This window comes from Dipodomys ordii, unplaced genomic scaffold (assembly GCF_000151885.1).
Source record: "Dipodomys ordii isolate 6190 unplaced genomic scaffold, Dord_2.0 Scaffold76, whole genome shotgun sequence".
NCBI lineage: Eukaryota > Metazoa > Chordata > Mammalia > Rodentia > Heteromyidae > Dipodomys > Dipodomys ordii.
The window spans coordinates 10,913,183-10,937,847 of NW_012267292.1; the positions used below are offsets into that span (position 1 = coordinate 10,913,183).

Here is a 24,665-nt window from a genome sequence, read left to right on the forward strand (position 1 = left end):
GGCCTGCAGTCCATGCTCAGTAAGTAAACCAGAAACGTTTGGGGCAAGTAAAAGAAGTATTAGCAGAAACAACCCTTTACTCTTTTGGTGAAAAGGAAAATGTGAGTAAAATGCAAGATGTATTTCTAACTTGTATTCGTTATAAGTTGCCAAACTTAGAGAGTTTGCCCTGTTGAAAAAATCAAGTTGGAAACATAATACATTGAAGAAGGAAAGATTACTTCCGCCATTGTTCTTGGGATGAAGGGCAACACAGATAATTTAGCTCAAACAGACCTTTAAACTGTTCATGTGTGTATGTATGTGTGCATGTGCGTGTGTGTGCATGTGTGTGTGCGCACGCGTTTTGTCTGTTGAGTCTCTGACTGTATAGCTGGCCGAGTGTTTGTACCAAATAATTGTTTTTGAGCATTACTAATGGACTTTGTCTAGGATAATTGCTGTGACTTTATTAGTGTGCAATAAATCACCCCAAATGGATTGCACAGTTAGCTTTCTGCAGTTGAAGTAAGCACAACAGAAATGGTGTAGAGGAATTCAATCAGAATAATGTCAGTGAGGCACATTAACTTTTCCCTACTTATGACCACAGCATAGGAGTCTGAAAATATTTTTCATTATTTGAAGTGGTTTTTTTCATAGCATGTAGAAATGGTGGGAGACTTGAATGACATTGAAAATTCTGGAAATGGGGAGAAGCAGACTAAAACTACGGGTACCAGAGATGTGAAGAGCCAGAGGAGTCCTTTAGGTAAGTCTCTGGATGGTCTGCATTGCTGAGCTTTCCTTGGGAATGGGTCTCCTACCTGTGGGGACAACCGGCTGTATTCACAGCACCATGAAAGTACATAGCTCCTCTGAGTACAGTGGCTTTAATTAACTAAAACAGAATTAAGTAAAATGGAAGGCTAGAAAAAAGCAAAAAATAATTAATCAACATTTCTCCTTTTATGTAACAGTGTTCTAGAAAAAAATCTCAACTGATTTTTTTAATTCATTTAAATGTTACAGGCAATTGGCTTTATTTTCCTATTTCTTTTCTTCCAGAATTTGGGCATATCCTAATTTTTCTTCATTATACACAGTGTTGACTATTTCATATATACAACTAGTGTAAGTACCACAACTACTGGTGAATTCCCAGTGTTACATACAAATTTTGGTTTGTGATGTATAAGGTCATTAGGGAGGAACAATCAAATTAGAGTCCCTAAACAAGACACCTACCCCACCCAGACCATGTCTTCTGCCACAAAGAAGGTTCAAGGTCTTTTCCCTCACTGTCTCTCATGGGAGCTCCATCTCAACTAAGTTTCCTAATGGGAAAGATGGGAGCAGGGGACTTGGATGATTTCTCTCAAATCAGCCCAGGGGCTCTGGCTTTTCCCTGTAATCCTAGCTACTCAGGAAGCTAAAGTCTGAAGATCAAAGTCAGCCCAGGCAGGAAAGCCCAACAAATTCTTATCTCCAATTAACCAGCAGAAAGCTGAAAGTGGAACTGTGGCTCAAGTGGTAGAGCACAAGCCTTGACCAAGAAAACAAAACAAAAACAAAAAAAAAACCCCAAGGGATAGCACTCAGGCTCTGAGTCTCAAGCCCTAGTACCAGCAGAGGGGGGGGGGGGAGGGACAGAGAAAAGGGGAGAGGGAGAAAGAGATGGAGGGAGGGAGAGAATATGAAATTTGAAGTCCCCCCTTGTCATATTTTATTGGGGGAGAGGGCACTGCTGGGTTTGAACTCGGAGCCTCACACTTGCTAGGTAGAGGTTCTACTGCTAAGCCGCATCTCTGGTCTCCCCTTGTGACATTTTAATGGCAAGACCCTGCAACTACAAAACCACACTTTGTGGATAAAAGGGAAATCTGAATATGGACCAACTCTCAGTTGATATAAAGGAGTTATTAGTATTTTAGGGAAAGATAATAGCACTGTAGTTATAGAGGGAGATGTTCTTATTTTTAGGCAGTATGTGTGGAGATGTGTGTCATGAGACCTAAAATTCGTTCTCCATATACATTGGAAACACAATATAAACTCAGTGATAAAGCAAATATGGTAAATATTGCAAATAGTTTGATTTAGATACTGAGTATATGTCAGTCTTTGAGCCAGTAAGTAGAGATTTTATGTGTCAGCTTGCAAATGCTACCAGCTGCAAATAAAACTCAGCTGGCCAGGGATTAAACCTTAAGAACATCGGTTCTTCTTTACTCAATGAGAATTTCAGTAGTCCTCATTAGGGTTGTAGTCCTCATTAGGGTTGGTTTAGCGACTCGGAAGCCAACCAGACCCCAGCTAATTCTGCCATTGGCCCCGCCTGCTCAGCAGGCTGGCTTGGGTCTTGTTCAGGCTGTGATTACAAGACAGCTGCTGCAGCTCCAGGCGTTGAGGCAGCACATCCACGTTCAAAGGCAGGATGTGGTAAGGAAGAGCAAAGCAAGCTCTCTCCTTGCCTTTACCTCTTCTATCAGAAAACAAAATCATTCCCAGAAGCCCACAGGAATCTTCTGCTCATTCCTCCTCAGTGGCTGGAACAGTCCAGTGCAAATCCTAGCTCCAGAGGAGTCTGAAAATTGAACCATTGAAAAGATTGATGTGCATTGCGATTCATCTCCTGGTGGGGTAGGAGTGCATTGTTACTGATTCCCAAATCGACTTCCTGTTAAGGAGGAAAAAGAGGAAATGACCACATTGCCCTTTGCTAACCAGATGGTATTTCCCTCTTGAAAGGAATTAGTTCTGTCTCTCTAGATAACAGAAGTCCAGACTAAATCAAGTTGATGTTTCAGAAGATAGATGGGACACAAAAGGAGGCTTTAGCTTTCTTGTCTTTGTGTGCAGAATCTCTTTAGCCTAATGAAATGGAAAATTTTACTCTCCATGAAAACTACTGCTCACTTCACTTTCAATGTACTTTTAAGATTATTTTCAATATAATGGCCTCCATGCAGCAGAATGAAATATATACGACTGCTCTTTGTATTGTTAGCTATAGTTTGTTAAGTGTCCTCTAAGTGCAGGGTACTAAAATAAGTACAAGTTCCCTCATTTATGCTAGAGGGATGGGCCTGGTTGTTACAAAAAGCCCTAAATTAAGTCTGAGTCATCAGACTTAATAAAGAAAGAAAACTGAAAGGCTTCAATAACGACTCTGATTTCTTTTTCTCCCCTGCCTGTGTGAACCCACTACAGGAAACTCTACACATCCCAGTTCTTAAAATGGATTGTTCTTATTAATTTGACAATAGTCATATCTAGACTTTTTCTATAATTCCCTCCAGTCCCCACTAGTCAGGCTCTGCTGGTTTATGCCAGTAATCTTAGTTACTTAGGAGTTGGAGATCTGAGGATTGAGGTTCAAAGCCAATCTGGGCAGAAAGGTTCATGGAATTCTTCTCTCCAATTAACCACCAAAATGCCAGAAGTGTCAGAAGTGTAATGGGGCATAGTGGCTCACTCCTGTAATCCTAGCTACTCAGAAGGCTGAGATCTGAGGAATGTGGTTTGAAGCCAGCCTGGGTGGGAATGGCTATGAGACTCTTTTCTCCAATTAACCACCTAAAAAACAAAAGTGGAGCTGTGGCTCAAGTGGTAGAGCAGTAGCCTTGAGTGGAAAAAGCTAACTGAGAAGGCCAGGGCCTGATTTTAAGCCCCAGCAGCAGCAGCAACACACACACACACACACACACACACACAACACACACACACACACACACACACACACACACACGTAGGTGAGTAACTTTCTTTTATAAAAGATGTGAGGGAGAGGGAGTGAACACAGTTGTGTATTCTGGAAAGGAATAAAAAGGAATGACTACATTCAAAAGGTCCTTGAGCACCCAGAAGCCCCTCACTTCCAGTCCACTTGTCTGATGGTGTTTAGTATGTGAGCTTCGTGGTTAAGGTTTACCTCATTATGATGGTTGACCAAGTGCTGCTCTGAAGTGTCCTGTTGTTCTCTAGATGCTGAGCCCAGAAAAAGCCTGATCTATTCTGTCTCTTGGCCATTTGTTGCATCTGATAAACTAAAAAGAGATGCAGCTAGAGCCAAGGCTGCTTTCAAGAGTCACTGATGAGCTAACTTCTACAGTAGAGTCGTGTGTTGAGGTAAAGGGACAGACACACGACTGGAAAACTAGCTAACCATGTCTGAAAGGAGGGACAAGCCAATGAAAAGGGCCAGAGAATTGTAGAGCATCTGGGTAAGGAAACAAGATTTAGAGCAAATTCACAGAGCAAACCTGGACCAGTGTTTGAGTAGAAGTTGTAGGTTCTTCTACTGATCTCTTTTCACTCACCTAACAAACATTTTCAAGGATGGTCCTGCATGCTGGGAGTATGGGAGGAAACAAAACAAAGGCTTTCTTCCTCCTCATGGAGTTTATTTCCTAGCAACAAGAGCAAAGTGTAAGCAAGATACAGAGTGAATTATAAAGAAATCACATAGCTTTTAGTTAACAAATGGTAATGAACAAGTCAATAAAAGGAGCTAATATAGATGCTGACCTTGTATGGCTACATTGGGATATAATTAAAAATGTAGTTTCTCAGTCACTCCAATGACAATTCCTGTCCTCAGTGGCCAGGCAGTGGCTATTCTGTTCAGCCCTGAGGCTGAATTCCCACCATTGCAGAAAGTTCCATTATTTCGTTGGTAGTGGGTAGAGGTACATGATTTTTATTTATTTGGGTTTTTTTTGAGAAAGGTTCTTTATGGTTGCCTTAGCTGGTCTTCAGTGATCCTGCTATCTCAGCCTCCTGAGTAGCTGGGACTACGTACAGGTAACACCACCATGTCCAGCTCCAATATACAAGTTTTCAGCTGAGTTGTCAGAGAAGATTGCACTTAAATGACAACTCTTTAAGTAAAGACCTGACTGAGTAGGTGGGGCTGATGGGTTTGAGCTGTGTGCTTTCAGGAATGAGGGTGAGGCAAGTGTGTGGACACACCATCTGTGGGGACGAGACAGCAGCAAAGGATGGGGTAAGAACAATAAGCAGAAGGAACAGATCCTGGAAGGACTGGACTTTTCCTGGATGAGATGAGACCTGCGAGAGGTTTTGAACAGAGTTGCATGGCCCTATATAGGTTTTTAATGGTGTCATTCAGGCTGCTATGATAAAGATAGATTGCAGGTGGGCTGAGGCCAAAGTGGGGGGAGAGAGGGACAAGTATTAGTGGAGGTAGCAGAGAGAGAGACAGAGAGGAGAGAGAAGGAGAGAGAGAGACACAGAGACAGAGAGAGAAAGAGAATGTGTACTAGTAATGGAGCTTGAACTCAGGACCTCAGCATTGTCCCTGACCTTCTTTTTACTCAAGGCTAGCACTCTACCACTTGAGCCACAGCTCCACTTCTAGCTTTTTGGTAGTTTAGTGAAGATAGGAGTGTCACAGAGTTTCCTACCTGGGCTGGCTTTGAATTGTGATTCTCAGATCATAGGTATGAACCACTGCCACCCAGTTTGAAGATTCCTGTCTCCTCATTTCCCTTATTTTTTCAAGTTTTGTTTTTGTTTTTTGAAGATTTGGGCAACATCATGACTGATTCAGGTATAGGTATGAAAGAGAGAAGAGTCCAGCATTTTCTTGTCTGAGCATCTGGAAGCCATAAGACACTGGCTTTGAGGCTCTCCCTCTTCCATTCCTTCTGGCCACAGGGAGGCTCCCTTTGGACTTGCTACCTTTCTCCACCTTTTGACTTCATACCCCTAACCTCTGGGTTTCTTGTTGGCAGTTATTCTTTCTCTTCTTTCCAAACCTAGAGAGCTTTGTCTACCACAGTCTTCATTACCAGATCAGCTCCTCCCTGTGTCCATCTCATTGTGCTCAGGGCTGACTTCCACCTCTAGGTCTTGTCCTGGTACCCACACTGGGCCAATGGACACTTCTATAGTCCTCCATTGCATTCCAGGCTGCTTCCCTTGGGATCATGCATTACAATATCATGGCTTGCTTACCTCTCCATTGGCTAACCTTGAGAAAAGATGGCTGCTTATTTCCCCCAAGAGTCACTCAATAGCATTGAGTACAGACCATTTTAAGTCAAAGAGAAACAAAATAAAAGTCCTGAGGAACCTCTAATTGGTTGGGCAAACTAATCCTTTTCTGTTACCTGTATTTGTATTTAGCATGGGGCTATTTTCCAAATGCAAAGTTATGTGAAACAGCATTTAATTTTCTCTGCATTACTGGGGAAAATTTTGCTTAAGTAAATAAACATATATACAGATAATGTTTTAGAATAATAACACCTGTGATTTGGATATGTGTTTTAGGAGCAACTTTGACCTACCTCATGAGTCCAAGATTTTTGATTTATGTAAGCTGTGCCTTATCGATCTGGGTAAGATGAAGAAAATGCAATTTATAGTTTTAGATGGTTAAGAAAATTGTAATATTAAGGATATGAGAATTTCTCAGAATAGTGGATGCAAAATGTGTGTATGTTTCTGCTTATGGAGCAGACAGAAAAATGCATAAAGCACATAGGAAGGCTTTTAAAGTGGATACCAAGGAACCACCCCAGCAAAGAGCTAGCCAACCTCCAGGACACCCCATCGCCTTCCTCAGCCAGAAAAAGTAACCATGGGCCTTATTTGGGGGGGGTCAGTTTGGGGTCAGGGCCTAGGTAATGTCCCTGAGCCTCTTTGTGCTCAAGGCTGGCACTGTACCACTTGAGCCACAGTGCCATTTGTGGTTTTTGAGTGGTTAATTGGAGATAAAAGTCTCACAGAAACTTTTCTGCCCAAGCTGGCTTTGAACTGTGATCCTCAGATCTCAGCCTCCTGAGTAGCAGTAGCTAAGATTACAGGCATGAGCCACCAATGCCCAGCTGGACCTCATTTTTTTTTTTTGGTTGATCATGGGGCTTGAACTCTTGGCCTGGGCACTGTCCCTTAGCTCTTCAGCTCAAGGCTAGCTCTCTACCACTTGAGCCACAGCACCACTTCCTGTTTTCTGGTGGTTTTTACTGGAGATAAAAGTCTCATGAACTTTTGTGCCCGGACTGTCTTTAAACTGCGATCCTCAGATCTCAGCCTCCTGAGTAGCTAGGATTACAGGCGTGAGCCACCGGCACCTGGCTGGGCCTCATTTTATAGCATTGGCTTCCTTGATTTTCTTTTTTTGGGTGTGTTTTTTAAATTGTTTTTGTTTTACTACTGTTGTAGACATCCTTTACTGATGAAGTTTAGTCTTTGAACTTTATATCCCGGAAATCTGACTATATAATATTCTATTTTTGCCTTTTGTCTTTTCCTCAGCATGGGATACCCATGTTGTTGTAAGCATCCCTGGTTTGCTACTTCTCATTACTGTATAGTATTTCATTGCACAACTGGTTTAACTCATCTTTCTGAACAATCAGGTGTTTTGTTTTTTGGGGTTTTTTTAACTTTATTGAGTCTTTTTTGTGTTATCTTTATTTTTCTAGTTACAATTTTTGCTCTTACCTTTAAAAATATAATTCTATTATTATTATTAAGGTGTAGTACAGAGGGGCTACCATCTCATAAGTCAGGTAATACGTACATTTCTTTTGGGGGCAATATCACTCCTTCCTTCACTTTGTACTGGTTTCCGCCTCCCATCATGCACACAAGTTACATAGTTCATTCTTCACCTAGTGTATACTGAATAGCATGATTGCATTTGTTCACCCTTCCCTTTCTGTGCCTTCCCCCTTGCCCCAACTAAATAACAAAAAGCAAAAGCAAAAACAAACACCACCAGCAGAACCACTAGCACCACCAAAACCCATGTTTCCATTTTCTGGATAGTCTGATCTTTTTTGAATGTGTATGGTACTGGAGATCAAAACCAGGCCCTTGCTTAGATTTTAGACAAGCGCCCTACCACTGAGCTATACCCTCAGTCTTCTGCTCTTACCTTTATTACTGCCTTTCTTCTATCCTTTGGGTTTCATTTGCTGTTCAATGTTTACCCCCACACCCTTTTTGGAAACAGGAATTCACTGCACAGCTCAATCTGGTACAGAAGTCACGGTCCTCCTGCGTCAGCTTCCTGAATGCTGGGATTAAGGCATGTACCAGTATACCCAGCTTCTATGTACTGAGGTTTTAGTTTTAAGTTTTTATTGTGATTGATACATATATTTATATAATATATATATATATATTCTGGGACATATATATATATATACACATACATATGTATATATATTAGTCCTAAAATTTGTATCTATTTCTTGGAAACTGGCCATGTCACTCTGTACTTTCCAATTCCCTGATCAGATTTCCAGAGTTGGCATTTATGTCTTTGGATAGAGTAAGTAAGCATTAAGATTTTATAGTTCAGGTCTGATAATTCAGATACTAGAGCTCTTAATAGGCCAATCTCTGTTGGCTGTTATTTAGTTGGATTTTACTCCTGGTGCTCCATTTCCTTATGTGAGTGGGTATCTTTGGTTAGGTCTCACCTTTTAGAATTATTGCTGGAGGACTTTGAGGCCAAAAATAACAGCTTCTCCCTTTAGTGAGTGGCCCCTCACTCACTAGGCCAGTCATTTGCCTATGATTGAAACTGCAATCGTTACTGGGCACTGCTGCTCATGCCTATAATCCGAGGTGCTCAAGAGACTGAGATTTGAGGATTGCAGCTTGAAGCCAACCTGGCAGGAAATCCCTGAAACTCTGATCTCCAATTAACCTGGCAACAAAACAGAAATGGAGCTGTGGTTCAAGTGGTAGAGCACCAGCTTTGAGTAAATGCTAAGAGATATCACCCTGGCCCTGAGTGCAAGCCCCAGTACCAGCACCAAACAAAGAAAAAACAAAAACAAAACTTCAATTGCTGGTGGAAATGATAATGCTGTTCAACTCAAGAATTAATCCTACTTCAAGGCTTGGATTGCCTGGACCCTGAAGATGAAGTATCATGACTAGGAAGGCAGGTTTTTTTCTAGTACCCCTCTTTACTCTAAGGGTAGAATGGGCTTGTTTTGTCTGTGGTCCATAGAACTGCGGGCCTACTTCACAGTTTTTGCTTCTCATCAGCAGATTATCCTCCAGAAAACCTTCTCTACTTTTATTCTCCTACATATTTGTTTGTTTGGTGTTTTTCTCATTAGCTGGTTGACTCTTTGGTGCATTTAAGATTTTTAAAAACACTTGTTAAAAATAGGGCCTTTTCAAGTTATATGTATTTTGCATAATGGTAAATTATAATTGTACTGCATAAAGGAATAGTTTTTACCTTCTTTGTTTTGAGTTCTTTGGAACAAATGCATGGTTCTGGATTTTAACTTGCTTCCGTCTAGTTTAGTTGGTGATGACCATGTGCTTTGCTTCTGCTGCCTGCAGGGAGACCGAATGTGGCACTTTGCTATGTCTGTGTTCCTGATAGAACTGTACGGACAAAACCTCCTTCTAACGGCAGTGTTCGGCTTAGTGGTGGCTGGATCTGTGTTAATATTTGGGGTCTTAATTGGTGACTGGATTGACAGGACGCCAAGAAATAAAGGTAATATTCTTTTGCCTGATACATGTAATTATGTGGTACATTATGACCTCACTAGCTGTGGGGATTTGTTTTATTTAGTGAAACAAAATAATAGAGCTGAGCTAAACTGCAGTAGGCATAACTTTATAATTCTATGCAAAAAATGCCATAGAAGGAATCATATAACTCTGTGACATATTTATACTACAGTGCTATATAATAAGTGTATGTTTGGTACTAGGGTTGATCCAGGCCCTTATGTTTGCTAACCTATACTCTTAGCCACATTTCAAGTATTTTAATGTGTTTTTTAAATCTTACCTATTTATTTTTTGTGCTATTAGGAATCAAATCCAGAGCCTCACATATACTAAGCAGATGTTTTACCACTGAGCTACACCTCTCGCCTTTAAGAAGTATTACTGTTGTTGTTTAGATTACTACCAAGTGAACATTTTAAATATTACATTACTGGAAAAACACTTGTGTGTGTATATGTGTATGTCTGTCTGTATATTTGTATGTATGTATGCATGTATATCTTTGCAACACAGTCTCACTATGAAGCCCAAACTAGCCTTGAATTTATGTTCCTCCTGCTTCAGCCTTTCCAATACTGAACTTCTAGGAGTATACTATTACACTTGGCACAACATGCTTTCTTGTAAGTGTTCTTATATTACTTATGTATAATGTCTGAGTTATTTTAATTTCAGAATTTCTGTGTGTAAATCATGTCTTTTGTACCAGATGGCATATCTAAACTAGAATTGATACTTATTTGCTCAAATTGTTTTCTTTTCACTTTTGGTCATATCTTCTCTCTTTTGGGAATGATAATGGGATTTGAACTCAGGGCCTCACATTTTGCTAAGCAAGCAATTCTCTCACATGAGCCATGCCTCAGTCCTGGTCTATTCATTTGATTACTAGTTATCATGGTATTTTTTTTTACATTACATTTTTTTTACATTACTCAGGAGCTAGAAAAGGCATTAGTTTGGAACCTCACCATGGAAAAGCCCAATTTATTTAAAATCTGGAATGTTGCCCTTTAGGCCCAATTGATAACTATAGTACAAACTACATCCAGAAGGATCACAAGCAGTAGAAGATTTCAAGTTCTCTAATTTGTTTGAATCTGGTTTCTCATATCATCTTTCTCTGAAAAGGCTCTTTTTTTTTTTTTTTGTAGCAGTACTTGGGCTTGAACCCTGGGCTCTGTCCCTTTGTCCCTTGGCTTTTCTGATCAAGGCTGGTGCTCTGCCATGTGAGCCACAGTTCCACTTCTGGCTTTTTTATGCTGCTTAATGGGAGATAAAATCTCATAAACTTTCCTCCTTGGGCTGGCTTCAAACTGCAGTCCTCAGATCTCAGCTTCCTGAGTAGCTAAAATTACAGGTGTGAGCCACTGGGTGCCCAGCTTTCCAAGTATGTTTTAATTCACTTACAAAACTGGTTTTTGTTTTGGTTTTTGTTTAAGTTGATTGCAAAGGCTTTTCAACCTAAGCCTGTGATTGCTGAAGAACCAGCCAGGGTCACCACTGGGATCTGGTCAACTGAAGTGGCTCTTATTAGATACCCATGTAGCTGTGTCCTGCCTCCTAAAACCAAGAGCAAATCTTGGGTGTTTCTGTTTGCAGTTGCTCACGCCTCGCTCTTCATTCAGAATGCCTCTGTCACGGCCTGCTGCGTGGTTCTGATGCTTGTCTTCTCCTACAAAAGGGAGATGGAACAAATCTGGCGTGGCTGGCTCACGGTGAGTGTCTCTCTCCCCTCCTGTGCCATGAGCACCAGTGTCAGACACACATCAAACCTCCATCATCTCTGCACCACCTGCTCCCTGGCATGGGATCTGGCTAATCTTCTAGCAATGCCTCCCCCACCCCCACCCTCCGACTTCTAATTTGTGAATCAAATCTCTCAGACATGGAAGCAGCAGAACAGACTTGCAGAATCTGTCTGCAGGGCATGAATTAACAAGGGATCTGGTGTAATGGTATATGGGGAAGAAAATGCTTAGCTTTAGTGGATGTTAAGCTTCAGACTTACTTCCAGCCTTTTCTCTCAAGGGTCTTTGTGTTCATTTACTTGCTGCTCAAGCTGGCAGATAAATAACAAAGTGTCACAGTGGGCTGGAAAGGCCTCCAAACTCTCCTTTCCCTCCTTCGGTAGGTAGTGTGCTACGCTTCAGTGATCACCCTGGCTGCCATGGCAAATCTGGCTGGCACGGCGCTGACCATCACCATTCAGAGGGACTGGATTGTGAGCCTCACGGGTGACAACCGAGGCCAGCTGGCTGGTGAGCCTGGCCCATCCTCAGATTAGCTGAGGAGCCACTCAGAACAGTGTGGCTACCTCCTAAGAGGCAGGATCATAGTCTGGAAAATAGAATTTGGAGCCAACCAGATCTGGGTTTGAATTCAGCTTAAACAAGCCAAGCATCTCACAGCTGCATGTTACTTTTTACCTGGGACAAGTTACTAACTTCTCCAGGCCCGACTCTCCAAAGAATGGAGCAAGTGAACACACACTTGCACATAAGTATGTGCCATACACACACAGTACCAGACACACTCACAAATAGACCACACACATGCACATATATTCATGTGTACATAAATGCATGCCACATGTATACAACCCACAGAATATATACCCCCACCACACTCACATATACACATTCCATACACATATACAAATATATATACACATACATACCACACATATGCACACATAAGCACACAGACACACAGATATATACACACTTTACACATAAACATATATACATACTACACATATTGCTATTCACAGATCACAACATGCACACGTATGCACACCTAACACATGTAGTACACACACACGCATACACACACACACACAAACCAACCCCCCTCCTTCCGCCCTGGAGCTCACTTTGGGAAGGAAGGAGTTTATGGCTTCTGGTATTTGTTAAGTGTTTAACAATATTTCTGCAGAGGAAATGAGTAAGAAATGGCTCACTGCTAATTACTGAAAGATAATACTGTGTGTCAGGGTAGCAACCTGTTTTCTTTTCTGTTTTTTTTTTTTTTGAGACAGGATTTCATCATGTAGCTCAGGCTGGCTTCCAACTCATAGCCCTTCTGTCTGCTCCTCCTGAGTGCTGGGATTACAGGCAGGCACCACCATGTCTGGCTGAGAGGAGCTTTTTATTTGCAAGAGTTCCTTGGCAAGTCAAAATCTAAAAAATAAATGATTTAAAGGTGTTAAAATTCTGGCTAGTGAAAAGCTTTACCTTTCAAACAAAAATTATCCTTAAAAAGTGATCGATTGTTGTTTATAACAGACAGCCGAGGTAGAATTATTTTCCAGGAAAGGTGTTCAATGGAAGAGTACAACACTATCTTTACTTTGTCTTCCATTTGCAAGACTTGGGAGGCTCACATTGTAGTATCTCCTAATTGCCCACTTATAGCTGACGATTTCACCCTACCCTGTATTTGTACACTTGGTGCTGTGCTAGTTTTGATGGCCAACATAAAGGAAGCTATTAAGAGGGAGTCGATGAAAGTACATGTCTCACAGAGAGTAGAAGCCCCTTATAATCATGTTTCCTTTTAAACTTTACGGATGTGGCTGTTCTGTGGCTTAAATAACACTACCCAAAATAAAGCACTTATGAGAGTGAGAGCTCGTGATGGTGCTTCTTATGTCCTCTTTCTCTGGGTAAAGAAAAGCTTCCTATCCTCTGCTAATTAATTTTAAAGAAATCTAAGGTAAAGCACAGAATCTAGTTCCAGGTCATTATCATTTTTAGAAAATGAACTTGTAAACAGTCTTAAATGATGGTGGAATACTTAAGAAAACAAGCTTTGGAGTAAGACTGCTGGGTTTGAATCTCAGCTCTACCAATTTCCTTCTCTGAGACCTGGAGCATGGTGCCACTGTGTACTGTAACTTCCTGACTTGTTAAGAGTAAATTCTCTTGATTTCTTTGAGCTATGAGGACTAAATGAGTGAATCTACATAAAGGGCTTAGAACTTGGTACCTGACACAGAGCAAGAATTCAACTCATTCTCATCTTTCCTTTTCCCTTGTTCCCCTACCCCCATTTCTATATTAGGCATAATAGTGACTATTAATATTGTCCTTGTTAAGGTAAGTGAAGTGCAATGAGATGTGACTTAGAATGATTAGCTCTAGCCAGGCACTAGTGGCTCTTACCTGTAATCTGACCTACTCAGGAAGATGAGATTTGAGGATTATGATTCAAAGTCAGACTGGGAAGAAAAGTCTGAGATCCTTCTGTCCAATTAATCAGCAAAAAGCCAGAAGCAAAGGATTGACTCAAATAGTAGAGTGCTAACCTTGAGCAAAAAATGCTCAGGGACAGAACCCAGGCCCTGAGTTCAATCCTCAGTACCAGCACAATCAATCAATCAATCAATCAAAGCAACTTAGTCTCCCTGTTCCTCAGTTTACTAATCTGCCAGTTGTTCTAGTCCACCAGAGCTGATCTCAAAGTTGGTTTTTCAGGTTTGAATCCTAATCTATCGTTAAACCAAAGAGTCTTTCTGGCTCTCAATATCTTTTACCCTGTAGCAATGGAAAGTCTGGCCAATATGTGGTGGTAAATTCACCTGTTGATGTGTACATCCATTGAGTCGCCATGTTTCCCCCTCTCATTCCAGGGATGAATGCAGCCGTCCGGCGTCTGGACCAGGTCATCAGTATATTTGCCCCCCTGTCCGTGGGGCAGGTGATGACGTGGGCATCTCATGTAATTGGTTGTGGTTTCATTCTTGGATGGAACTTGCTTTCACTTCTTGTGGAGTTTCTATTTCTGTCCAGGGTTTATCAACTAGTTCCCCAATTGGCTGTAAAACCCCAGCAACGCTCAGGGGGGCATTTTCTAGAACGGCCACAGGAAACTGTGAACATCCAAGGTAATGCAAATTCAGAGAGACCTCTTGTTTAGTTCCTTATTCTTGTTGTAAGCATTTCCCTTTTGCTTTCCAGAGCTTGTGTCCAATTACATGCTTAACGTGTTGTATGAAATGTGCTAGACACAGTGATAAATGAGAAGCCAATGAGATAATATATGAGAAATGATAAATGGCCATGCCACTGGTAGTACAGGTCATAGGACTGATCTTATTGATGGGGACAGACAATGCTATTTTGTATAATTACACAGATTGTGCATTGCCTAAGTCTACTCAGACAGACTGTATTGTAAATAGCACTCTAGGGCTTGTGAAATGTACAACATATACAACCTATCCTATGGTCCTGGAGGGCAGATTACTCCTTATTTCCTTCATAATCATCTTCATCAAAGATGCTAGAGTAAGAGAAGGCTGGATGTTGGCGGCTCATGCCTGTCACTCTAGCTACTCAGGAGGCTGAGGTCTGAGGATCATGATTTGAAGCCAACCTACAGAAAAGTCTATGAGACTCTTATCTCCAATGAACCACCAAAAATCCAGAAGTGGAGGTGTGGATCAAGTGGCAGAGCTCTAGCCTTGAGTGGAAAAAGCTATGGAACAGTACCTAGGCCCTGAGTTTAAGCCCACACACGCACACATGCATACACACACACACACACACACACACACACACACACACACACACACATACACACACACCACAGAAAGGCAAGTGTGTTAAGGAAAAAGGAATGTGGGTACTCTTTGGTCAGGATAATTTGATGATTGAGAATCCTTGTTCTCAACGACGTAGGAACCATCACTGACTATCAACAACATTGCCCTTCTACTGGTCCAACACAGTGCAGGAGTTGCTTCTGACTCAAGTTCCCTTTACAAATAATTCTCTTTTCTCCCTGGTTGTTTTGAATTAAGGCCTAGCAAAACCCAACCGCATGAATGAAACATGTGGGTATTAGTGCAGATAAATAGATAGATATACCTATTTAGCTGATAGATGGATACCTAAGCCCTTGCCTTCTTAGCTGCTCATGCACTGCCTACATAACATTGTGAGGTTAATTTATTTAGATTCTCTGTCTGTCTGTAAAGTACAGCAATGAAACTGTTTTCATCAAGATATTGTGACAATCAACTAGGACAGTCTATGCAAAGCCTTATGACATGTGGTAAAGCTTGTCAATGTTAGCTATTTTTTATTGCTTTTGTTATTTTACTAGATTTTTCTCCAACTTGCCCAGGCAAAAAATTAATTCCTGTAATGAAAATCTATCCCTACTACCTCATTCTTGGACTGTAATGTATTTGGCTGTGTGTACATTCTCCTCCCTCAGATTCCTGTCAGCTTCAGCTTCAACTTTTGCTGATGTTAGCTTCATTTATGTGGAATCATTCTCACCAATAGTTATATATTTTCAGTCTTATAGTCATTGTCTGACATAACCTAAGAGACTGAAAGATATTCACACACACACACACACACACACACACACACACACACACACACACACATCTCCATATAAGTATATGCTTCTTCTATGTAATAGCTCAAAGAAGTATGTCTCACTGCTTCTGGGGGCTCATTCCCAAATTTCAAACATATCAAGTTTTCCCCCGGGTCTCTGCCCAACCTCCGTTTCCCATGCCAGCTCTCTTGATGGGGTACTGTGTCTTCATTTGGGTGGTCTCAAGAACACCTCTTGAAACTTTGGGTGAGAATGAGCTATTTGGAATGAGACCCCAAGAAACTTAGTGGAGGAATGGGAAGTGACAGAGAAGTTTTTGCATGAGGGGACTTGCTGAGAGACTGCGGGATGGAGCTCAGAAATAGGCTCAGGCACTGGTGATCCTATCTGTAATCCAAGCTACTCAGGAGGCAGAGATCTGAGAACCTCAGTTCAAAGCCTAAGTAAAAAGTCCCTGAGACTTTTATCTGCAATTAACCACCCAAAAGCTGGAAGTGAAGATATGGCTCAAATGGTAGAGCACTAGCTTCAAGCAAAAAAAAGCTCAGGGACCCTGACCTCAAACCTCAGGACCAGCACAAACACAGAGAAGGGGCAGGGAAAGAATATTGTCTCATCAATGGCCTGGCAAGCTGGGCTGTTTACCTAGCACCTATGTCACTCATTGTTACAGTTGTGACCAGGGATCTTTCACAGCCTACCCCTTGCATTCTAGGACCTACACAGAACTCTTTAGGTGGACTGACACAGAGACTTGGTGACAGGAAGACATGAGTGTGTATAGGAACTGCTCAATACAGAAACAGATGAGGCAAGGTTAGGATGAAGGATATAGCAGGGTGTGGCCTTCAAGCTTGCCTCAGTTTGATTTGTGTGTGTGTGTGTGTGTGATTATTAGTAATTGTATAAAGGGGTTACTATTCAATTTTATTGTAGGTGAAACAGACTTTTGGGAAACTACTGCCGGTTTCATCCACAAATCCAGATCTTTAGACAAACCGAAAGACCACAAATCTAACCTTGAAGGACAGTGGAACACAGCCAGTGGGTTTCGCCTTTGCCTTCAAACCATGCGTAGGCTGCTCCACACATGCCGTGAGGGCTGGGAGACATACTGCAGGCAGAGCGTGTTCCTGGCCGGCCTGGGCCTGGCATTCCTCTACATGACAGTCCTGGGCTTTGACTGCATCACCACTGGCTATGCCTACACCCAAGGGATTGGAGGGTCTCTGCTTAGCATCCTCACAGCTCTCTCTGCTTTATCTGGCCTGCTGGGCACAATTCTCTTCACTTGGCTCCGGGGTCATTATGGTCTTGTCACCACAGGCATCATTTCCAGTTGGCTTCATGTAGGATGTCTAACGCTCTGTGTGTTTTCTGTGTTTGCTCCTGGAAGTCCTTTTGATATGGCTGTCTTCTCACTTCCATTAAACAAGAATTCTTCTTCAAACCATGAGTTGCTAAAAGAGGACCAGGTACATGTGTACTCCTTTGAAAGAAACCTGAACCAACCCATCCTTCCAGACCGTTCTTCCATCCACTGGACCAACAGCACCGTTCTGTTTAATGGACAGCAGGACCCTGAGCAGCCTGAGTCTTACATCTCCATCATTTTGCTCTTCTCAGGTGTGATCCTGGCAAGAATTGGTAAGCAGTGGGCTGTGTGTGGTGGGGATTGTGCAGCCTGTGATGTTGCTAACTTACCATCCATGCATGTGATAGCCTTAACCACTATGCCAGTGTGAGTCTTCATCATCCACTGAGAGCCTATTATATGACAAGGACTCTCTCACACATGGTAGAGATACAGGCAAGGTCTTAGTCCTGTGGGGTTCTCCATCTGAACTAGAAACCATTAAGTAACTAACAACAGTTAGCATGATGGCCAAGAGGGGCTATGTTAGAGAAGGGAAAACACACACAAGGAACTCCAAATTGCATCTTGAGGGTCTAAGAGGCCTTCTTATGGTGTAGGGGAGGCTGATCAAAGGCCCCTGGAGGACAAGTTTGGGCATGCATTGACGCTCCAGAGGTGCACAGTGGAGGTGCAAAAGATTTTGGAAATTGCAAAGAATGTAAGCTAGACACTGCTGGCACTCGCCTGTAATCTTAACTATTCAGGAGGCTGAGATCTGAGGATGAAGGTTGGAAGTCAGCCTGAGCAGAAAAATCTTTGAGACCCTAATCTCCAATGAACCACCAGAAATCCAGATGTAGATGTGCAGGTTAAGTGGTAGAATGCCAGTCCTGAGTGAAAAAGGAAACTAAGAGTATGAGTTCAAGCCCCATTACCAGCACATGTGCACAAGCATACACACACACACACACACACACTTGAAAAACTGTACTTGCAGGGCATCAAGCACATACATGCTACCTACTGCAGATGGTGTATATGTGGAAGGTATGTTTTGACCTGAATCTGTTGAATATTGGTAGAACTAGTATGAGGAGAGAAGAAAGGGCAATTTCATGGAGAAGATGCTGCTTGGGGGAGGGAGATGGACAATCTTCTCACAGATAGGGTGCCTGACACTGAGGCTACAAGCTTGTCTGCCCCACAGACCTGGGTTCTGAACTTTGCTGTCTACTGTATCCTTCATTTCTAGTGGTGGGAATGTACCTGCTTTCATTAGAGTGCTTAATAAAACAAAACGAAAAACTAGCTGGATGCCAGTGGCTTATACTTGTAATCCTAGCTACTCAGGAGGCCAAGATCTGAGGATCATGGCTTTGGAAACAGCATGGGCAGGAAAAGTCCGTGAGACTCTTATCTCCAATTAACCATGAGAAAAATGGAGTAGAGCTGTAGCTCAAAGTGGTAGAGTGCTAGCATTGAGAGAAAAAAAAAACCCACAAAAAAAACAAAATACAAACATAAAAAAAGCCAAAAAATCCCAAGGACAGTGTCTGAGTTCAGGCCCTGAGTTCAAGCCCTATGATTGACAAAAAAAAAATTAAATAAAAAACTATTGGACCTTCCATGCTTGGCAACCCCAATAATGACTTGTTGGGGAGCAACGGTGGTGACAGAAAGCAACTAAAAGCTCCTGTAATCAATGTAATCAGGCAATCATGAGATGGAAAGAGTCTCACTGGGTGCTGTTGGTTCATACCCGTAATCCTAGCTACTCAGGAGGTTGAGATCTGAGGATCACTGTTTGAAGCCAGTCTGGACAGGAAAGTCCATGAGACTCTTGTCTCCACTAAGCTATAAAAAAAGCTGGAAGTAGAGCTGTGGCTCAAGGGATAGAGTGCTAGCCTTGAGTAAAGGAGCTCAGGGATAGTGCCCAGGCACTGTTCAAACCCCACTGGCACAAAACAACAACAAAAGGAGGTCTGGGCCTTGTTCTTTGACATAATTGGGTTTGTACCCTAACAGTATCATCTCTTAAATATATTTTTGTTTTGTTTTGTGAACTGGGTCTCATTATGTAGCCTAAGCTGGCTTTGAACTCAAGATCTTGCTTCAGCCTCCAATGTGATGGGACAATGTGATAGTGAGCCACTATACCTAGCTCAAATGGTACCATTTATTTTGCCCAAGCCTGTCTCCCACTATCCAATTGCAAAGTCACCACCTTCAAAGGCCCTCCCTGACAGCATAGTTCAGCCCCAGGGGCTTTCCCACCCTTTCCTCAGGTCAGAAACAGAGGGAGTGTCAAGTGTGGTGGCAGGTAGTGAAGGATGTGGATGGAAGCCCAAGCATGTCTTTCCCATCCATCAATAAGCTTTGTCACATACTCACCCGGGTACCACATTCATTACTTCAGGCACTGATGCAGCACAAAGTCCCAGGGTCTTCGAGCATCTTCTTTGTCTTGAGGCCATGGTGGAGGATGGGAGGATTGTATTCCTGATGTCTGCAACATGGATTCATGAATCCCTTGTTCTGTAGATTAGAAGAGAGGAAATGAGAGTTTTTAAGGTCCATATCAAGCAGTTTTAAAAACATAGGCTAAAGGTCTGTGAAGGTAGCTCAGTGGTAGAGTGCTTGCCTTGCATGCACGAGGCCCTGGGTTTGATTTCTCAGCACCACATAAGCAGAAAAAGCGGGAAGTGGTGCTGTGGCTCTAATGGTAGAGCACTAGCCTCGAGCTGAAGAGCTAAGGGACAGTACCTAGACCCACAGTTCAAGCCTCATGACCTACAAAAACAAAAACAAAACAAAACAAAAAACCACAGGCTAGGCTTGGAACCACATTCCTCTGTTGGAAAGGAAATGTAAAAGAAATTGTACCAGACAACTGACTTAGAAACCTATTTTTTTTCACCTAGAGATTATTTGGCTTACATATAGTTTCAGTGAGGTACCTGATAAGAGGATGATCTTTTCCATTGCCTTGGATTTGTCTGTCTACCTTTTCATCTCATAAAAAACTAGATTGGCCACGTAAGATTTATACAATGCATATTATAATGTGCTTAAGGATTTCACTGTAAAGGGAAAACAAAACAGTCCGCCAGGAACTGCAGTCCACCAAGATCCCTGGCTTTCCTGATGCAAAGGAAATGACCACATCTGGCAAACATGGGTGCATCTATGGAGCCTGCAGTCTGGGAAAGTTTGGCCTTTGCTGTGGCAGTAGCATTTTTCTCACTGTGTCCTGCATGAGAATTCCAAAGACAAAGGTCTCTCTTGATACTCTGTATGTGTGTGTGTGTATGTATTTATGTATGTATGTATGTATGTATGTATGTGTGCATGTATGCACTAGACTTGAACTCATGGTCTCCAGCCCTTGCTCAGCTTTCTTGCTCATGGCTGGTGCTCTACTACTTGAGCCATGCCTCCAGTTCTGCTTTTTTGCTGGTTAACTGGAGATAGTCTTAATTTTCTCTCCAGGTTAGCTTCACACTACAATCCTCTAGAATAGCTAGGATTACAGGCATGAACCACTTGTGCTTTGCTCTTGTTGATGCTGATACAATCAAGACCTGCAGCCAGGATGCCTCAGTCACTATTTCCTGATCTGTAAATGGGTAATGGGGAAACATACCTCCCTACCAGGGGGCCCTGAGAAGCTGCCAAGATAACTCCTATAGGTAATGTGCTTAGACAACACAAGATACATGTTAAAAACAGGTTGGAACACTCATCTTCAGTCACCACTGTCAGCCCTGTATTTTAGCTGTGATTTTGGTGCTTTACCAGGGCTACTTTGGGGGAGGGGCATGACACTGAGTCACAGGGAATCACAGTGTTAAAGGATAATGCTTAAGACCATGTGTTTCTATTAGGATTACAAATGACCTTGGGGTTGATGGTGTGGTGTTGACCTGCCAACAACAAAAAAACAAAACCAAAACAGACTGCTGGTGCCCAGAAGGATGCAGTAGCTATGCCTCTGTTGGCAAGGCCAGCTTCCATGCTTAGTAGCCATGGATGCCTGGTCCTCTCAATGTTGCGCTGTGGCCAGCCTTGTCTTTACCATGTATCCCCTAGGCACAGGCTCCACTGGGACTTTGCTCAGTGAAGTGGTTTTTCTACTCTAATGGAAGCAAACTTGCTTCTGCCTACAATAGCAATGGCACATTGCTTAAAAGCTACTTCCCTTCTTTTAACATCTAAGAACAGTAACTCTATGCCCTTGATTTAGAAAGAATTCTCCATGCATAATTAGCCCTCACTTCCTGGAGCACTGCACATAGTACCATTGTAGCATTGTACAAATCGTCTCTGATTTTGTAAGCCATGCCTGCTAAAGGCCAGGGGTAAGGAATTTACAGCTGACCTCTGCTGTAATCCAAGCTGGGCTGTGTGGGACATGGGTTTCAGCAGGGCCATTTGGAGAGTGTGGGGCTTCCAGTGAGGCCAGGATAGCCCAGAAGGTGAGGGACTGGGTAAGGAATGTGGGGGCCACAGCAGGGTAACTAGAACTGTCTGGGAGAACAGAGGGTCCAGCCAACTCTCTGTAAAGGTGGATACTGGAGGACCTAGCATATTACCTCTAAATGATTCAAGTCCGGAACTAAGGTCTGGGACCAAGACCACTGCTAAGTCTTGGGAAAAGCCAGAGGAATCCTGGCTAGGAAACCTGGTAGCTGCTTCAGAAACATGATAATGTAGCCTTTGGATGAGTAGCCTTTCATGCTTGAAAATAGGAAGGAGAAACAAGGGGTTGGTGGCTCATACCTGTAATCCTCACTGCTCAGCAGGCTGAGATCTGAGGATCACAGTTTGAAGCCAGCCTAGGCAGAAAAGACCATGAGACTCTTATCTCCAGTTAACCACCAAAAAACTGGAAGTAAAGCTGTGGCTCAAACGGTAGAACACCGGCCTTGAGTGAAAAACTTAGGAAACAACACCCAGGCCCTGAGTTCAAGCCCTAATACTGGTGTAAAAAAAAAAGTAGAAAGATGTCAGGAGCTCAATTTCTCATCTGCTAAGGCAGGAGTAAACAGGGGAAAAAATCTGGAATTGAAGTTGATTTGAATCCCAAGATTTTGGTCTCTAGTCTAAACATTTTGCAATAAAGTGGAAAAAATAAATTCATCTAAACATCTAAACTGAAGTTAGGGTCTATATGATAATGGTTAATGTGATGGTGATTCACAAAGATCACTTAGCTGGGTTTGGCATCACATGCCTATAATCTCAGCACACAGAAGGCTGGAGCAGGAAGATCTGAAGGGCAGCTCAAATTATATAGCAAGCTCTTGTCTCAAAACACAGAAAACAAAGCCAAAGCAATTTATAACACATCAAATTTTGAAAGTAACTCCCATGCAGGAAGGCCAGACACAGCGCTGCACATGTTACAGTGCTCCTGTGGAATCCTCCAGTGAGTGAGTATCTAGTTCTGTTCCCCAGATGAGCAGCAGAGTTACACTGACCCAAGGCAATCACTCTAGCTAGTCCTCTTCACCTACTCACGTTTATTCTTCCCTGGAACTGCTGTCCTACAGGTCTCTGGTCATTTGATCTCACTGTGACTCAACTTCTCCAGGAGAACATTCCAGAAGCAGAGCGAGGGGCTGTGAACGGCGTGCAGTGCTCTCTGAACTACCTTATGGATCTCATTCATTTCGTCCTCGTCCTGCTGGCCCCGAGGCCACAGCAGTTTGGCATGCTGGTCTTCATCTCCATACTGTTTGTCACTACAGGTCACGTGCTGTATTTTTTTTATGCAAGGAAGTGTAAGATGAGAAATGCCCATGTGAATAAGACAATGAAAAAGAGCACATGGACACCTCCAACTTGAGAGGTAGGCAGCCCTGCTCAGCTCTCGCGATACTAACCCCCCCCCCCCCAAGACTGTGTTGTCTCTACCCCATCACTGCCCTTGAGAGAAAAGTGCCATCACCTTGTGCAGACAGCATGGATTGCTTGAACATGTTCTCACCCTGGTGGGACTGCCTGAGTGTGAAAGGGTCACACCCACCAACTACAGGCAGAGAGTCACTCCCAAGCACTGCACAGGGCTGCTTTGCATTTTGCCAGTAGAAGAATGGAATGTTTTCAGATTTGCCTTGCTCCCTTGGAATCTAAAGTTAGAATACTCTGGTCGATGTCAAAACTCTAGAGATGGAGCATGATTACTGATGTTTGATCTCAATTCTTTGCCAGGTGTTTTCTCTTTTTTTTTCCTTCTTCAGCTAATTGGTGAATGGACTTTAGTCAAGCTAAGGGCCCCTATTGAAGACTAAAGCTGTTTGTTGGGAAAACAGGTTATGAGAATCACCTTTGTATGGTTTATGGACTCAAGCCAGGCCAGAGATCTGATGGTCCCTTAGCCAACTTGGGCAAGCTTCAGCAAGCTCTGATAAAGAATGCCACTAATAAGGTGTGGTGGTTCATGCCTGAAATCCCAAGACTCAGGAGGCTAAGGCAGGAGGGTTATGGTTTGAGACCAGCCTAAGATACATAATAAGACTGTCTCAAAAGTCTGAAAATGGGGCTGGGAAGGTGGCTCAGTGGTAGAGCACTTGCCTTGCATGCATGAGGCCCTGGGTTCAATTCCTCAGCACCACATAAGCAAAAAAAAAAAAAAGTCTAAAAATGCAGCCAGGCACCAGTGGCTCGTACTTGTAATCTTAGCTGGTCAGGAGATTGAAATCTAAGGATTGTGATTTGAAGCCAGCCCTGGTAGAGAAGTTTGTGAGACTCATCTTCAATACAAATTATATATATATTCATTCTGTGAAGCTGTGGCTCAAGTGATACAGCACTAGCTTAAAGGCACCACCCAGACACTGAGTTCAAGCCTTAGGGACCTGAACAAAATTTAAAAAAAAAAATCAAAACATGAATGTTAGTAGTTTGTGATGAACAAATTGGGAGTCACTTACAATCAATAACGCTAGCTTTATGAGGAAGCTAAAAGAAAATCTATTATCTCTGTCTTAAAATAATACTAAGAACTAGAGCACTCGCAATAAAGCCCTCTTAGGCCTCCTAGATTGGAGACCCTTTGAGTAGGAATGTGATAGACAGAAATTGCCAGCAGCACCCTTGGGAGCACCTTAGCAGGTGGGTGTTGATGGGAATGATACATCCTAAGATGGCATTTCCCAATTGCTGCAATCCTCAGGTCTCAGCCTCCTAAGTAGCCACTGGCATCTAACCAGACTAGCCTTTGTTATAGGGGAGGTCCTGTATTTTTGCAGCATCTCCTATCTCTTCCCACCAGATGCTTAGTAGCAACCCCATACACACACACACACACACACACACACACACACACACACACACACACACACACACACCAAATTGTGACAATCAAATATCTCTGGATAATATCAAATATCTCCCCAACTAAGAAACAGTGTCGAAGAGAGATATGAAAACTTAAGGGAAGATT

The 24,665-nt window shown here is 42.6% G+C and overlaps 1 protein-coding gene across 1 annotated transcript; it reads left to right on the plus strand.

Annotated features, from left to right (window-relative positions):
- Positions 1-720: 720 nt before the first annotated feature.
- Positions 721-23,066, plus strand: LOC105991716 (solute carrier family 40 member 1-like). Its single transcript, XM_013024395.1, has 9 exons — positions 721-751; positions 1,048-1,113; positions 6,280-6,347; positions 9,325-9,484; positions 11,107-11,222; positions 11,639-11,765; positions 14,138-14,392; positions 16,798-17,508; positions 22,771-23,066. The coding sequence occupies exons 3-9, from the start codon at positions 6,300-6,302 to the stop codon at positions 23,064-23,066; spliced, it is 1,713 nt and encodes a 570-aa protein (XP_012879849.1). The 5' UTR covers positions 721-751; positions 1,048-1,113; positions 6,280-6,299.
- The last annotated feature ends 1,599 nt before the right edge of the window (positions 23,067-24,665 follow it).